At 41.0% G+C, this 16,043-nt stretch overlaps 1 protein-coding gene across 4 annotated transcripts in view; it reads left to right on the top strand.

Annotated features, from left to right (window-relative positions):
* The first annotated feature begins 389 nt into the window (after nt 1–389).
* The window catches only part of pax2b (paired box 2b), a 25,941-nt gene continuing 10,287 nt past the window's right edge, over nt 390–16,043 (top strand). For 2 of the 4 annotated variants that reach the window (XM_030773471.1, XM_030773473.1), the window contains exons 1-6: nt 390–432; nt 1,705–1,870; nt 2,747–2,944; nt 7,155–7,234; nt 7,693–7,812; nt 14,402–14,577. In XM_030773471.1, the coding sequence (XP_030629331.1) occupies nt 390–432; nt 1,705–1,870; nt 2,747–2,944; nt 7,155–7,234; nt 7,693–7,812; nt 14,402–14,577 (783 nt within the window). Of the gene's footprint in view, nt 433–1,692; nt 1,871–2,746; nt 2,945–7,154; nt 7,235–7,692; nt 7,813–14,401; nt 14,578–16,043 lie in introns of all 4 variants that reach the window. The other 2 variants (XM_030773470.1, XM_030773472.1) reach the window with 1 other exon arrangement.

Here is a 16,043-nt window from a genome sequence, read left to right as displayed (position 1 = left end):
ACCTGACCCACGTCCGGCTGGTCGAGACCATAAGGATATAGGAGATTCTCCCGACTGGATGGGACAGTAGATGCACGGTCGTTTTATGCTGTCATCATGCGCCGTGAAAACATCTGAGCGCTACGGGGTTTGAAAACACCCACACTGTTTTGATATTTACGAAACCCGCCTTGGTCATGCTCGACACCTGACCAAACCTTCATTCATTTTTGCTGAGTGGACTGGTATACGAAACACAACTTTTCGAAGTTTCACTGTGGTCGGTGGTTCACGGAGGAAAGCCCGGTTTTATCTCTCAATCAGATATTTTACTTTCTTCATATTTTAACCCGCTTTACGAAGGCGAAACGGCGACTTCAGTTGATTACCTGTCTTTTCTTTGCTATCCAATGGATATTCACTGCAAAGCAGACCCGTTCTCAGCGATGCACCGTAAGTAGGCTAGCTAAGAGATTTTCATGGTATTATTCATAAAGTATGCTTATTTATCCATTTTTTAATAGAGGGAACAACTGTGACTAGCATACTTAAATTTTACAATAATACCGCGGGGACAGAGCTACGCGCGGGAACGATTTAACAGACACTGCCGTATTTACTAGTCACTAGTTTACTACTCACATCTACTCATCTTTTCAGAATGCTTTACATGTTTGTTAGGAGGATTTTACAATATTACAGTCCAATAGTGTATTAATCGTTGTTTAAATAAAAACAATTATCAAGGTTAGCTGTTTACGGATTTTTAGAATAGAAGGATTACAAAAAAAAACATTGTAGAGTGTTAAACAGCCGTGGATGGGTTCTCATATAATGACATTTTTCTTCGACTTCTTAATTTGGTTGAAGTTAGTTCATTTTACACAGCGTGTAGTGAAGATGCAGCCTCGTAATCAGTCCAGGGACAAAAAAATTAAAAGTTATTTGGTTTCATTATTCCATTAAGGATTACTTTTATAAACAATTCCTCGCATGTCAACGCACCTAAATATTCTTCTAAATTATTAGTGATTCGAGTAGTCTAATCATGACTCGTTTAATTATTTACGTTTGTTTAGTGGGGGAAATGGAGAAGGTAGTAATTTAATAGCCCGCCTAGGCTGAGAATTTGTAAATACAATAAAATGGTGAGAGGAACATACATAACATAACAGGCATAATCTCATAGCCGTGCGCTATGAGATTTTGCCAGCAAAGAAGTTTGATGTGTTGTGTTTTTAAAGCAAGGAAATTTTGACAGTTTTAAATGTTTACTGTGGATTACCTGTTTAAAAAAATCAAGCTCCGTTATTTATAAATACATCTTTACAGCCCTTTTACATGGATGTTACTATGCAAGTATGTGGGACTTGGGAAATATAACTGCTAATTCGATATTAACGACAATCACTAAGTGCTTCATTCAAAAATATAAGAAAACTTTTACGTGTAAACAGACAATCGGTCATCTAATACCAGAATGATCAAATACAAATAATTATCGTTATCATCATAAATATAGTTATGAATAAAAGTGTAACTGATCTTAATTTTGACTTCGCATTTACTACGTTAACGTTATGTAGACTAAACATAATTAATTGGATAAATTAAATGCTAGCCTGTCTGAAGTCGACTGCTCTCGGAGATCATTCCCTGATATATAGTACGGTCTGTGTGTAATGTTATGCTCTTCTGTGTTTGGTGCTGTTGTCTCCCACATAGGACATGGGGGTGTAAACCAGCTAGGCGGGGTGTTTGTGAACGGAAGACCTCTACCTGACGTTGTGAGGCAGAGAATCGTAGAGCTCGCGCACCAAGGGGTCAGGCCCTGTGACATTTCGCGACAACTGAGGGTCAGCCACGGCTGCGTCAGCAAAATCCTAGGCAGGTAAGAGAGAGAGAGAGAGAAAACGGAGTTGAAAAAGTGGATGCTCACACACTTGGTCCGAGCACATATTTAAACAGGGTATCACAACGTATTTAGAAGATTATTTCACGCCTTTTACGGATGCTGGTGTCTTGTAACAAATAGGCTAAAGGAAAGCAGACCAAAAACAAAACAACGTTACAGAGAACAATTCCTATAACGCCGTAGAGACCAGTTCAACACAGAATTACTGCAGTAAAAGAAGAAAAGAGAATAATGCATAAATCCTCAAATTACTATGGGGCGAAAATGCAAAACACATTCATAGCCATGTTTAAATGCATCGATGTTTGCTTGAGTCCTATCATTTGAATGTTCTCGGAACATTTTGTCAGCCACCACAAAGAGTTTAAAATGTGCTGTGTTCGATTTATGTGAACTACTATAAAAATTATGAAGATGCGGAATATTCTCCGGATAATGTATGGTTTGTATCATGTAGTGTAGCCCAAAAAGAGGAGCGGTTAAAATCAAGATTCATGATGGGTAACTCACTGCCAGTGTAGCGGATGTTACCTCGTAAATATATGCAAGCCACCTGGACAGTTAACAGGTTACACTCTTTCTCCTAATGAACATAGTTTTCCTCTGCCCATTGCTTCTAGACGTCGTAACATAAATATGTTACAAATAACCCCCTGAATATTTTTGCTGTGCCATCTTTCCGTTAGCAATTGCTATTTCTAATCTTATTATATGAATATTATAGGCTATTTATGTTGGACTGGAGCTAAAGTAAATATAAAATTCATGTACAACAGGGGTAATATGTAGGCCTAATAAGGTTAATGAGGCTATCGTATATCCTTAATATCACACTCCCTTTTGTTGCTATAGATACTATGAGACCGGCAGCATTAAACCGGGTGTCATTGGTGGGTCCAAGCCAAAGGTGGCCACACCGAAGGTTGTGGATAAAATTGCGGAATACAAGAGACAGAATCCTACAATGTTTGCGTGGGAGATCCGGGACAGACTATTAGCAGAGGGAATTTGTGACAACGATACAGTTCCCAGTGTCTCGTCTATTAACAGGTAAGCAACGCTCTCTTTGTTCATTAAAAAAAGAAAGAAAGAAAGAACTGGCGATTCTTTTAGACCTTTCATCACATGTTGATGGGAAAAGAGCGAATTAAAATATCATTTAGGTTATGAAAAACATTCGGAAAATAATTTATACACACGCGGGTTTATAACTGTATGGTCAAGTGTATCACAAAGTTCATATGTGTGTAGGCCTGTGTATCTTTGTTGCTTTGCGTTAGTGGGTAGTAATTCTGTTAATACACTCTTGTTGTCAAATATTTTGGATCCAAACAAAAAGCAATGGTCTATGTAATCCGCTTGATTTTTCGGTCTCTGAAGTGCAGGAAATCTTAAAAGTTGTGAGGTTGGTATGTGCATAGTTTTAGCTCCCAGGTAGCCTTTGTATTTTGTGAATCGCTGGACAAACTTTTGCTCGTCGAAGGTCGCCTTACAATTGCAATTTAAGCCCTCTAGTTCAATACACTCTTACAACAGTCTGCTGTAGACCTAGGTCTGAGAGAACCAAAATCACATTTGTCTGGAAGAAAACCGATCAATATGCGGTGTCCAGGTCTCATGGCACAAACACCGGGAAATTCAAGGATCTCCACAACCGTTCAATAACAGATCCGCGTTACAGGTACGCTCTCCAAACGGAGTGGCTTGTTGTCTCTCAGTGGGCTGTTAGAGGGGAACACGTATCCTGTGAAAACAGAAGCCAACAAACTCTTGTCGACAGTGTGAGATTAATATAGGTCTTAATTGAAAACAAGATTGACCACACGTGACATTTGAGTTAATGAAGTTAACCGAAAAGCATTGCTGAATATTTTAGGTATGTCCCTGTTATTCCAGGAGAGAGGGGTGATAAGAGGGGGTTTCCGTGCATCGAAAAATCTAAAAATGTTTGTGTAGTTCATCTGGCAATCAGTTTGTGACCCTGCGTTTACAAGACAGTGCTGCATAAAGAATAGTAAATGCTGTTTACAAAAAAAAGTAAGAAAGAAAGAAAGAAAGAAAAGAAAAAAAGAAAAGAAAAGGAAAGAAAAAACGATTAGTTCTCACTGTTTAGGGCTTGTGTAACATTGTTGTGTTTAAAATTTTTGTGATGTATGCCCCCCCAATAATATGTGAACTCAGGAGGGAAAATCACTTGAAGATGGAGATAATTTTCCGAGAAAATATGCGTCAGTTTTAATTGGCTAAAAATATATGCCTCAGACATAATGGTATTGTCTTTATGCTTGACTAAGCAACGTTTTCCTGGGGAGGGGGGGACTTTTTGACAAAACCCTGAGGAAAAGTAATAAATATTAAGCAGAGTCCGTCCTTAGTTGTATTGCGCATGAGCTTAAGCGCAAAGGTAGCCTGGTTTGATGCCTTATTTGACACTTATTAGTGCCGAACTTGGACAAGGTGGCCCATAATAGGTCAGATGAGCGACGTAAACGCTGGAAACCGCGAAAAAGAAAAAGAAACCGTTAACCGCGAGGCCGGGAGATGAACTTTGTTTAAGAGGCACGGTTCCATTGAGCCGGCAACAGCATTACATTTTAATGAGTCTATGCAAGAGAATGGACAGCCTCACACAAGAAAAGAAAAAAAGAGTCTGAAAAAAATTCATTTCATGCCTCGTGGTCACCTAAAAAGCTCCATTTTAGCGGGCTTAGACACATCTATAAGATAAATTGAAAACGTATTTTAATATAATTAAAATGCACTCGTAAAACTTTTTAGAATTCTAATTAAATTCTAGCTTGCTTTTCTGAAACGGGGGAACTATGTCTTTGTTTATGAGGAAAATTAAAATATGAATACTCAGAGATGTGATTTGGTGACTAGAGGATGAAACCCATTATGGTTCTCTTTTATAACATCGCGCCGGATATTTCCCCGACAGACTGAGCTTTTCCAACTTTGAGTGCCACATTAGCCAACTCACTTTTACGTCTCTTTGTTGTAAAGATATTATATTTTCAACCCACAGGCCTCGCGTGGAGGAATATTTATGTATTAGAGACATGAAGACGGGAAAAATAAATAATTTCAACTTCATCACACGTTAACACAAAAAAATTGCAACTTTGAGGTCTGTAAACATTATGGTTGATGTAAATACGCAAGACCATTTGTCATGCCATAATCCTCAAAAATCAAGCCCACTTAACCTGGAACTTGTGCATCTATGTGTGTGTATTCAAAATTCGTCTGATGTCGGTTCATGATTTATATGTTGGTCTTGGTAATGTTCACCATTCTATTATCTTTTCACAGTATTTTTTTTTAAAACTCTTCCTTGAAACATTGTTCAGTAAGTTGCCTAGCTTCACTGTATAGAGCCTTTCTTCAAACAAACCAAGATGTTCCTCTCCAATACAGGCAGATGACTTATTTTCACACTACAACCCACAACATAAGCATTCCCATTCCAGTAACAAAGCTTTAAAGCACAGGACAGAGCAGGAGCCAGCCCGGAGCTGATGTTACTTAAAAAAGAGCCGCAGAGCATGAATGCTGGGAGGGGACGTTTTAGGTTTAAACACTTTTGTGTTGCATGCATTATTAAGAGCTACAGAGAAGCACGGTTGTACTCAGCTGGCTTGTGCTCTCCAGCAAAGGAACAACCAACAAGTAAAAAGGCACCTGCAGGAAGACATAAAGAAGGTCCTCAAATGGCACTCAATAATATTGACTCAAATGTAAAGCAATTTTAATATTTCTTCAGGGGATTTTCAGCCATGCCACAGTCAGTAATTCATCCACTCAAATTGCTTATTCAATATCGAGAGCATGGATTCCAAATAAAACCAGTCAATTTATGCCATACACCTGTATGCGTGTGTATATGCCTGCATGTGTGTGTGTGTGTGTGTGTATGTGTGTAGGGGTGGTAACAAATGTGGGAGAATTAAAATAAATGATTGATATGTTGTCAGCGTAAGCTTTGCATACGTTTTGTTTTAAGGCTTTGCCCTCTGAGGACCAGGCTGACCCAATCCCACATCTAGTCTATAGTTCAGTCTCTATCAATAACACAGTCACTGCCATGGATTGATATTTGCCCTTTTAAAATAGAAGACTTCATTCTATGTATATCACACTTCAACATTTAAAACATTTTTAATCAATACTTTCCTAGAGCTATAAGATGAAAATAAAAGAAACACAGAATATGTGGAGGTACATGCTCCAGTGAATATACAGTTGGAAAAATATGAGACAAAGTTAACTAAGACTGTAATAATATACAGTGTGATTTCATTGTAAGCGTCTATTTATACAGCTGCTAAACAAGCTCTTTGCATGTCCGCTCTATAACAGTTGCCATGTCAGCAATGATGAATAGTCCAAAAGTTTACAAATTACAGTGACAGCAGCTCCTTCTCCCAAAGTGCCATTCAGATTAAAGGAATCTAATGCTGGCATGAGCTTGTGCAAGGCAATAAGGAACTATTGCTTTCCTGTCACATGTAATTTATAGCTTTCTATTTGCATCTGTTTGCCCATGTGACTAATCCCCAACTTTTTTTTTTATCCCCGGAGCTCTGATCAATAGATCCTCATCCACTCTGGCAGTGCTGCAGTTCTCTGATCTCAAACAGAAAGAGTCTCAGAGAGCCCAGAAAAGAGAGAGAGAGAGAGAGAGAGAGAGAGAGAGAGAATGAGAGAGAGTTAGAGAGAGAGAGAATGTCAGAAAGAAAGGAGGGGTAGACATTTAGTGTGTGTGTGTGAGAGAGAGAGAGAGGAAGAGAGAGAGAGAGAGAGAGAGAGAGAGAGAGAGAGAGAGTGTTGATTAGTGCAGGCCAGGTAGAGGCAGTGAAGCTGATCATTGAGGTGAATTGATGTGATTTCATGCTTTGTTTGCAAGATCACTCAGACCAAAAGTGCAATGAAGACTTTTCTCTATATCTTACCTTAAAGGTACAGTCACACCATTTCACACACACAAACACACACACACACACGCACACACACACACCCCCCCCACACACACACATACAGACACATACTACTCAATCTGAGCACGTTTAATGTCCTCTGCTTTACAACAGAGCTTATAATGTGGTTCAGACTTGACCAATCTACTCAGTACTACTAAGACAGAAGAAAGCAATAGCAGGATAAAGCGAAATATAAACGAATGATATGAGGTTTTAGAATGAAGGAGCTGGCTCTCTAAAGCTTCATTAAAGGACCCTGATCTCTGTTGTCTCCGCAGGATCATTCGGACTAAAGTTCAGCAGCCTTTCCACCCGTCTTCAGATGGCACATCTCTCTCCACACCGGGCCACACTATAGGTAAGATTCATATGGAAAATTGTGTTCTGTGTTTTAACTGTGTTCTACCTGTGTTGGCTTATTTCTCTAAAGACACAGAGGGCACAAATTTAAAATTTACTGCTAAAGCAGCAATTAGTAGTGTTTGTTATATTTAGAAGTAGCTGCAGAAATATTTAGCTGGCTTATCCACTAATTCCTGTTTTTATATTTTGTTTATTTGTTTTTGTTTTTTTAATTCTTAGCTATGTAAAATATATGCATGTTTGGCATTTAGCAATTCCTGAAGATGCATTCTTTGAGAAAAGCAATACTCTTGTATACCAGTCATGTGGTCTTTCTTCAAATCAGTTTCGAGTAAAAACACACATTGTAATAGCCTGGTATACACACAAACTGTAATGTAATCTGTGAATGACGGTCTTCAGCTGGAAATGAGAAGTTATGATTGGACAGTTTGATTTTTTTTTCCCCCACAGTGCCTAGCACAACCTCCCCGCCCGTGTCCAGTGCCTCCAATGACCCTGTGGGCTCCTATTCCATCAATGGCATCCTGGGAATTCCCCGTTCAAATGGAGAGAAGAGGAAAAGAGATGACGGTAAGAACAGGGTTTCTCTTCATCAATTCTAAATCTTATTTTCACAATACCCAACCAAACAAACAAACAACTGACAGCTTGGTCTTTCTATTATTGAATCTAAATCCTCACTGTTGGTTCAGTCAGGCTGAGCATTACCAGGGAAGGAGCATTATTTTTTTGAGACAGTTTTTGTCTGCATTTTATGCTAGAGTGATCTTCTAGGAATTGAAATTAAGGACATTTTTAGCGATAGAAAATGAGTTGCTGTTACGTACACATTTGTTGCTATGCAAACCAACAACTGTTTGTTTGAAGATCTGTAATCTTTATTTATTTATTTATTTTTTTAACTCACAATTTGGACAATCATTAATTCAAAGAGCACTCACAACCTGCAAGGAAGAGAGAAGAGAAACTTAGCTGTTTGAAGACACGACCTCCACCAGTGTCTTCAGCAGTTAATCTTTTTTTTCCTGCAGTGATTAAGAGGGCTCAGATAATTACATGTCAAGATGATGTAGCCAGTTACCCTGGTCAGTCAAAGAGGTTTGGCTGGCTAACCACACATCTCAGCCGAAGAGCCTCCATTTCTGTCTCTCTCTCTCCCTCTCTCTCTCTCGCTCTCTCTCTCTCTCTCTCTCTCTCTCTCCCTCTCTCTCTATCTCTCTCTCCCCACTATAGTGGATAAACACACCCTGGAGACTTATGGACTACTGAGTGTGTGGGCATTTTGGAGAAAAGTAAACAGACCTCTCTGTAGTAGTGAGGGATTCGGTGAATTCTCTGATAACACAGAAGCTTTGCTATAAGAGAGAGGGAATGCGCTCGGAAATTATTTTCATCATAACAGAGCTGCGTTGAGAGTTCCTGTTGTCATTAGCTGGTGCTGACTGCCACTTTAAGGTGGAGGAAAATGGGGACATATTGGAGATGGCTGCGCATGCTGTTTTTGTTCCCGTTCCATAAAAATGGCAGATTTAGCACAAAAAAGGGCAGGTTTTTCAAGACATGCAGACGGAAGAACTTATTTATTTATTTATTTACTTACTTTTTTATGTACTGGGTGGTTGGGGGGGGGGGGGGGGGTGATGACTCACAATACATATCGGTTGCCAAAAAATTACCTCGCAAAGAAATAGGAATCAGCATGTAGCCAACGCATATGGAGTACGGCGTTTACCGAAAGTGCGAGCGGAAGCGCTGACAAACGGCTGTCTCTCGTGATTAGAGGTGCTTAAAGGCACAGTCATGAGAGTCATTCGTTCACAGATGCATTTGAGAGTGGGAAGGGCATGGAGGGACACTAGGGGATGTTGGGCAGAGTGATGAGCATTTGAAGCCAGGTTTTTTTTTTTTTTCTTTCGTGGCACTCCGGTGACGGACTGTGTTTCTGAGGCTTTTCGGACTTAAATGACCCTCCTGATGTGCTGCCATTTTCTTGATTTAAGTGCTGGGCTCCGGCACAGTGGGGGGAGGAACGGGAGGATGGGGATGGGGGGGGGGGCGGGGGGGTAGAGTGGAGAGGAGAAGGAAAAAAGTGAGCAAGTGTCAGAGTGTGGTGGTTTTATATGTGCACCTTTGTGCTTTACTCTCTCTACCTCAGAAGATGTACACACACAATCCACAAACAAACACACTCAAGCCCCCCCCCACAAAGATGCTTCTAAGAGTAGTGATTGACTCACAGTCAGAGTTTGTAAATAGAGCACATATCATCCTGTATCATTCAAGAATAAAGAGACTGTCGTGTCTGTTCAAGAAAATATACTCTAGATTCAAGCTCGTGGAAAATGATTCTGAGGATGATAACGTTGATCACTGTTGTTGCTGTCAGTAGTTATCATTACCGGTCTGCTGTGATATTTCACTGTTATTAATCTGATTCATTCAGGACAGCTGCTGCAGGATTGTGAGTCTATGTCTGCTTGGCTTTACCAGTCTCATTACACAAAACACAGAGTCGCGTTTAGTGGCTGAGGCCTAAAATCCACACAGGAGGATAAGGGCTACATGACTCTAAGAGAAGGTAGAGAGTACTGTCAGGTAGAGAATAACAAATTACCTCGGCAGTGGTGTGGTGAGTATTTGTTATCGGGGTCCATACCGTTGCAATGTGCCAAAACGGCACACGGCTCCTGTGCTTTCTGTCAGCGGTGCCCTTAATGCTGGTCCCCATTAGAAGAAGGTAGAGAAGATAATGTGGTATGACATGCCTTATGTACACCAGGGCTGCCCGCCCCCAGCCTCAGGGACACGAGTGTCATAAAAGTCATTAATCTACCATTGTCATGTGTTAGTGCGAATTAAAAGGAGCATGTTACACTCGGCAGCAGTTGTTGTCTGAGAGTGTACCAGAGAGAGAGGGAGGGAGAGAGAGAGAGAGAGATGGTGTCCACAGTAACCGAGATTGTCCGTACGCACTGAACGGCGAGTGACATTTAAGGGAATTTGCAATTCCGCCGAGAAAAGCTATTACCTCACAAATTAACACCTCTCCGCCTGGACCTCATATCACACCCCCCCTCTCTCCCCACCCCTCCCAACCCCCCACCCCACCCGCCAAACCCACTTCTCCTGAATGGTCTCATAAAGACAGGCTATTAGATAGACAAAAGGAGGAAACAAAATGGCCCACGATACTGACCCAGCCACTGAGGAAGCTGATCATTTACGGAACAGATATTTAGCATATGATATTTATACTTCATACAGTGCTTTCTCAGTTTGTTCAGAACAGAGCGTGAAACTACAGTTAAGAGAATTTGGATAATATAAACACTGGAGGCTACTAACATCCACTTTACAAAGATGCATCTCCCCCTTAGCTTTCACCAGATGATGCCGAGATTGACTCCTGTGCTGCCTAGATTCTGGCCAACATATCATGGAAAGTGCTAGAGCACTCCTGATTTTCAACATAAATGGTCAGCTACACTGATATCAGTGGTAAAATAGCCTGGAGATAGTGGAGAGTTCTGCAGACATGACCGGGAGGACCGGAGAGTTTTTTGGAGGGAGAAAGTCACTGAGTGTGACATAGAGAACTGGGTCATTCCAACATGTTTACCTGAAAGTCCTTTCAAGTGACGATTACTTTGGGTCTGCTGTGACCACAGTGTTTTTCCAAGATATGAAAATAACATGATATTAGAGTAAAACTAAACATTTTTACGTGACATAATGATGTGAATAATACCCTGATCTCCTCAGCCCACCCTCAAAAAAAAACATTCAACACTGGAATTCTTATTGCTATGTAAATTATATCAGTCCCACATTTAAGACCACTGAAGTGTGATTAACACAGCAAAAATGACAGTGGATCTAGGGTCAAAAACAGCTCTATAAAACTCTGGCTGCTGTACATGCAGCTTTGCACTGGAAACCAGTGAGTGACTACAGTATTGCTTACATATAAACACTGGGTTTTATTGGACATGAGAGAGGAAAATGGAAAAGAAAAGAAATAAACTGGATAAATGTGAGGGGGGGCATTAACAGGGAAGGAATGGCCTTGCTGGAGTCCCCACCCCCGAATCCTTATTTGCCACAGTGCCTTTCCACTTCATAGATTTCATAAATACTGACTTAACTTAGGCAAGAGGTTAGCTGTGAGCACAGCGCCTTTTACAGGGGTGAGAGAGACGGGGGGAGAGGAAGACAGCAAATAAACGAGAGAGAGAGAGAGAGAGAGAGAGCGAGAGGGGGAAAAGAAAGAGAGAGAGAGAAACAGAGTGTGTCTTCTTACAGAAACAGGGAGAATGCAGTTTCATGCTTAATGAAGAAAAAATTGTTACATTTCGAAGTTGCTGCTTTTTAAATTCAAAATAAGCACTTAACTCTGTTTTGATTTTGATGACACATTTAACAAACAGGTGCTTTGCATGTGGCTCTGTAAAAATGATGGAACCCAGTTGTACCCATGCCATCAGCTTAAGGAAATTACAGCTCGGAGAAGACCTGTTTGTCTCACTTTAGCATTAAATGCTATTTTCACATTTTTACAACAGCTTATTTGATGATATTTTACACAACTTGATTCCACTCCCTTGTCTCCATGAAGACTGATATCTATATTCTTCTCTGATCTTCTGCTTTATCATGGCGTAAAAAAAAAATCTTTTCAGCTCAGCTCTCTGTCTCACTAAAACCAGCATTACACTGTCCCAATCTCCCACCAAGGGTCATGACCTCAGGGTGCCAAACCTGCAAAGAGAGGGCCGTTTTATAGAGCTGGTTATCTGATCTGATGGAGTCCGCTGCCTCGTTACCCGAGTGTTAATGCCGAGCCATGTCAAAACCAATACACTCAAGTGTGTCAGCGATCAATACAATAGCGTCACAGTATCTCATCTCTCTGAGAGCGACTGTGAACACGCTGGCTCAAGTCTCTCTGCCATTTTGGCTCCAGGTGATACAGTTACATAATAGCTAATAGGAAAAAGAACTGCCTCAGTCAACAACATTTCAAATTGTCTTTGTACCTGAATTGTGATTTTTTTCCCCCTTTTTTTAAAGGGGTTGGTTGACTTCCTGTTGAAAAAAAAAAAAAAAACACGTGACATGGACAAAAAATGGACAGAAAAAAAGCAGCACATATTTAACATTGTTCTTGTTTGAGAAAGCTTTACTAGATGCACCAGTTCCCACATTCAGGTTTTTAGCATTTAGATTTACAGAGAGGAGAGGTCGTTTGATACCTGGAGTCAAAATGTCACTCGCACAGTAATAGACCTATGAGTGTAGGTTCAGCCCCGACTGTTTATCGTCTTTGGAATGCGTGTGTGTGTGTGTGTGTGGGAAGCTTGTGTCGGTGCAATGAATGACAAATGCGCCTGTATTGATCCCTCTTGTGGCCCTGGCCTGCTAATGGAAGGTAATTAATGATTCCATTTGCTCCAGTGCTGAGGAGAAGAGAATAGAGTCAGCTAGAGCATCTACCACCACTGTTCCTCAAAGACCCCCTGGAGAGCTGCCTGGAAAAAAAGGGGATGTCTGCTCAGAAAAAAAGAAAAGAAAAAATATACTCTCTTATAGAGTGCAGGGAGAAAAAAGCATAAAAACCTCAACCCCCAGGAGCAATAAAAAAACATCCATCTGAAAAGATAGTCAAAGCTATGCCATAGTCCACTACCACCACAGGGAAATAAAATCTAATCATATTGAAATTGCTTTCAGTCAGCTAGTGGGCTCCTGGTGTGTCGGTAGCAGTTACTGAGACGTTCTGAGGAGACATCATTTCACACACACACACACACACACACACACACACATACACACTGGGCCACTTGTAAGGCTCTTGATACAGTCGGTCTCTGATAGGAGTGGAGCTCATCCCTCTGGCCTCAGACATATAGAGAGAAGGTCAGGGCGTAGGAAGGAGAGGGAGAGAGATAGATAGGTAGAGAGAGAGAGAAGGAGAGAGAGAGAGAGGCAATATCACCTCTGAAATGGTGCCATCAGCGAGAACATGATTGATCAATTGAATTCTCTGGCAGAGAGAAATGTGGGATTTAAGTAGAGCATTATACGCACAATGAGTCAAGGCATGGTGTTCATTTCAAGTTCATTTCAACTAACACCCCCCCACACACACCTCCACTCCACCCCCACCACCCCATCCCTACTCTGTCCCCTCCTCCCCTCCTCCCCTCAAACCCTCATCACCAGCGGTTCAGCCAATCAATAGGAGGGGCCGTGAGTATCGTACATCATTGTACTCGTGCCCCGGTGAGAGAACATAATCTGCCTGCAAATTTAGAATGACAGATTTGTAAGGGAGACATGACTTTGGAGAGAGCTCTCTTACACACACGCAGGGGTAAGGATGTATGTATGCCACCACTGTGCTGATAGAGTCATGAGGTGTGTGTGTGTGTGAGTGTGTGTGTGTGTGAGTGTGTGTGTATGTGAGTGAGAGATAAGGGCTTTAAAGAATGCCATGGCCACGTGAGTGACAGAGGGGGAGAATGGAAGCATCCCAATTTCAAAGCGAAAGGGTAATCAGGTCAGGATTGGGGAGAGGACACCTGTGTTTGCACAATGGCATTCTGGGATAGGCAATTGAATAATAATACCGCAGTTTTATTTGGCTGCTACAAACGCTTTTGCCCACTGTGGTGAGAGGGTCTGCAAGGTCTGAAGCACACACACACACACACGCGTGCATACACGCACACGCACACACACACACACATGCGCGCACACACACACACACACACACACACACACACACACACTTTCACACAGAGGATCAGTGAAGTGTCCAATCTGGAAATCTCAACATCACCATTTGAGCGACAAATTTCAAACTGAACAAATTTTCCTCCAGTAAATTGATATTTCTCCTCATTATGATCAAGCAGTTATGTCCTCTCTTTACGTGATGATGCTAATGCTATACGGCCGCTGCTCACAATGATTCCCCGCCAAAACAGCCTCTTTAACCGCTAACAAAAATTCATATCCCTACTGTATTCAAGCTACCGCATCCTGTCTCTACCCTGAGAGCAGATTTTAGTCTACGTCGGGACATTTTTAAAGCAATAGAAATGTCTTTGTAACAATCTGTCATGTTCCTCTCTCTCTTTCTTCCACCCATCTGTAGATGGTTCTGATGGCTCGGGTCCAAACAGCGACTCCCAGGGCAGTGTGGAGAGTTTACGTAAACACCTCCGTGCAGACGCTTTTACACAGCAGCAGCTGGAAGCCCTGGACCGAGTGTTTGAGCGTCCATCATATCCTGACGTCTTCCCCAACTCAGAGCACATCAAACCAGAGCAGGTCAGTCCAGGGAAGCTCTTTACAGCTATAGCACTTTGTGTACTGATGCTAATGTATGCTAACTGTCTCCTCGTGCTAAACTCATGTTTCATCAGCTTGAGAGTGAGAATTGGCCAATGAGTGTTATACTACTGAAACATGTAGGACTTCACCTTGATTATAAAACAGGTAGATATTCAGGTAGATATTTGTTGGCTTTAAGTATTAACTTGAGGCAAAATGGTCTAAATTCACCACAAAATACCACAGACAAGCTGGAAGCATTCAAGTATGCATAAGCTCATTCTGTAATTAAACTCATTCACTATATGATTTAATTTTAAACAATTCACTTTGAGACACTCAGAGAAACTAGATTCTCACATGACCTACGACTGATTTGTATGGTTGTATTTCATTTTCAGGGTTCCAAATACTTCAGTGTAACTAAATGCCTGTGTGTGTGTGTGTGTGTGTGTGTGTGTGTGTGTGTTTGTGTGTGTTTGCACAGGGACAGGTGTGTTTAAGCAATAATTGCTCACTTTTATAGTGGACAAAGCTATGAGGATCAGGGTGAAAACACCTCCCATGTGTTATTGATTTTCTGATGGAAATTAAAAAGAAAAACATTCCCTGCAATACTGCAATTGAAAGAAGAGAAAATGCAACGTGCAATTCATCACCATACACAGTTTTGTAAATTTCTCTGTCGTCAGCGTTTGCTGTGATAAGGTACTGAACATGCGTAACCTGACCTGTATTTAACAGTTAAGGTACGTGATCAGAACTTGCTTTAACCAAGAATGTGGAGAATGTGGATTCAGTATTAAAGACAACACAATCAGTTCAACCAAATACAGACAAAAACAGTTCAGTTTGATCAAAGAATATTCAAATCTTCCAAGCAGACTCGGTTTAATCAAACAGCTATTTCCACTTGCCACTTTTAAAGAGAGTCAAGCCCACCTTGTATCCATCATTAAATTCAAAATGGGACTAGGGTTCTGAAAAACCAGCACCTTGTAGAGGTGCCCATACGAAAAACCCTTTTATGCATTACTGTATTAAAAGTGTATGGCTTATTGCAATAGATAGCCTTATTTACTTTCATTAGACTATTAAACAACAAGCAAACATTAATTTCTCCCTTGAAAGTACAAGTCGGAGCTATAAAGCAAAAGCACTCGCCTAATTGAGTTCATTTTAATTTGGGGTTGCGATCGCGGTGAATTACGCAGGTGATAAATCAGTGAGACGGGACTCACCTCCAGAAAAGGGGCCTAATTTGCAGCTAATTACAAAACTGATTTTCACGGGAAGATCAATACCAAAACGAATTGGAAATGACTTGCAATCACAAAGAGAGTTGGAGAGGGTATAAAAAAAGAAGAGCGACAGGGAAAGGGTAGCCTTTGAAGAAAGTGAGAGAGAAGGGGGGGAGAGAAAAAAAAACCTGGAATGGTCCAGAAAAATCAGTTTTAATTTAA

The sequence above is a fragment of the Chanos chanos genome, chromosome 5 (genome assembly GCF_902362185.1).
Source record: "Chanos chanos chromosome 5, fChaCha1.1, whole genome shotgun sequence".
Taxonomy (NCBI): domain Eukaryota; kingdom Metazoa; phylum Chordata; class Actinopteri; order Gonorynchiformes; family Chanidae; genus Chanos; species Chanos chanos.
This window is presented reverse-complemented; position numbering and strand designations above follow the sequence as displayed.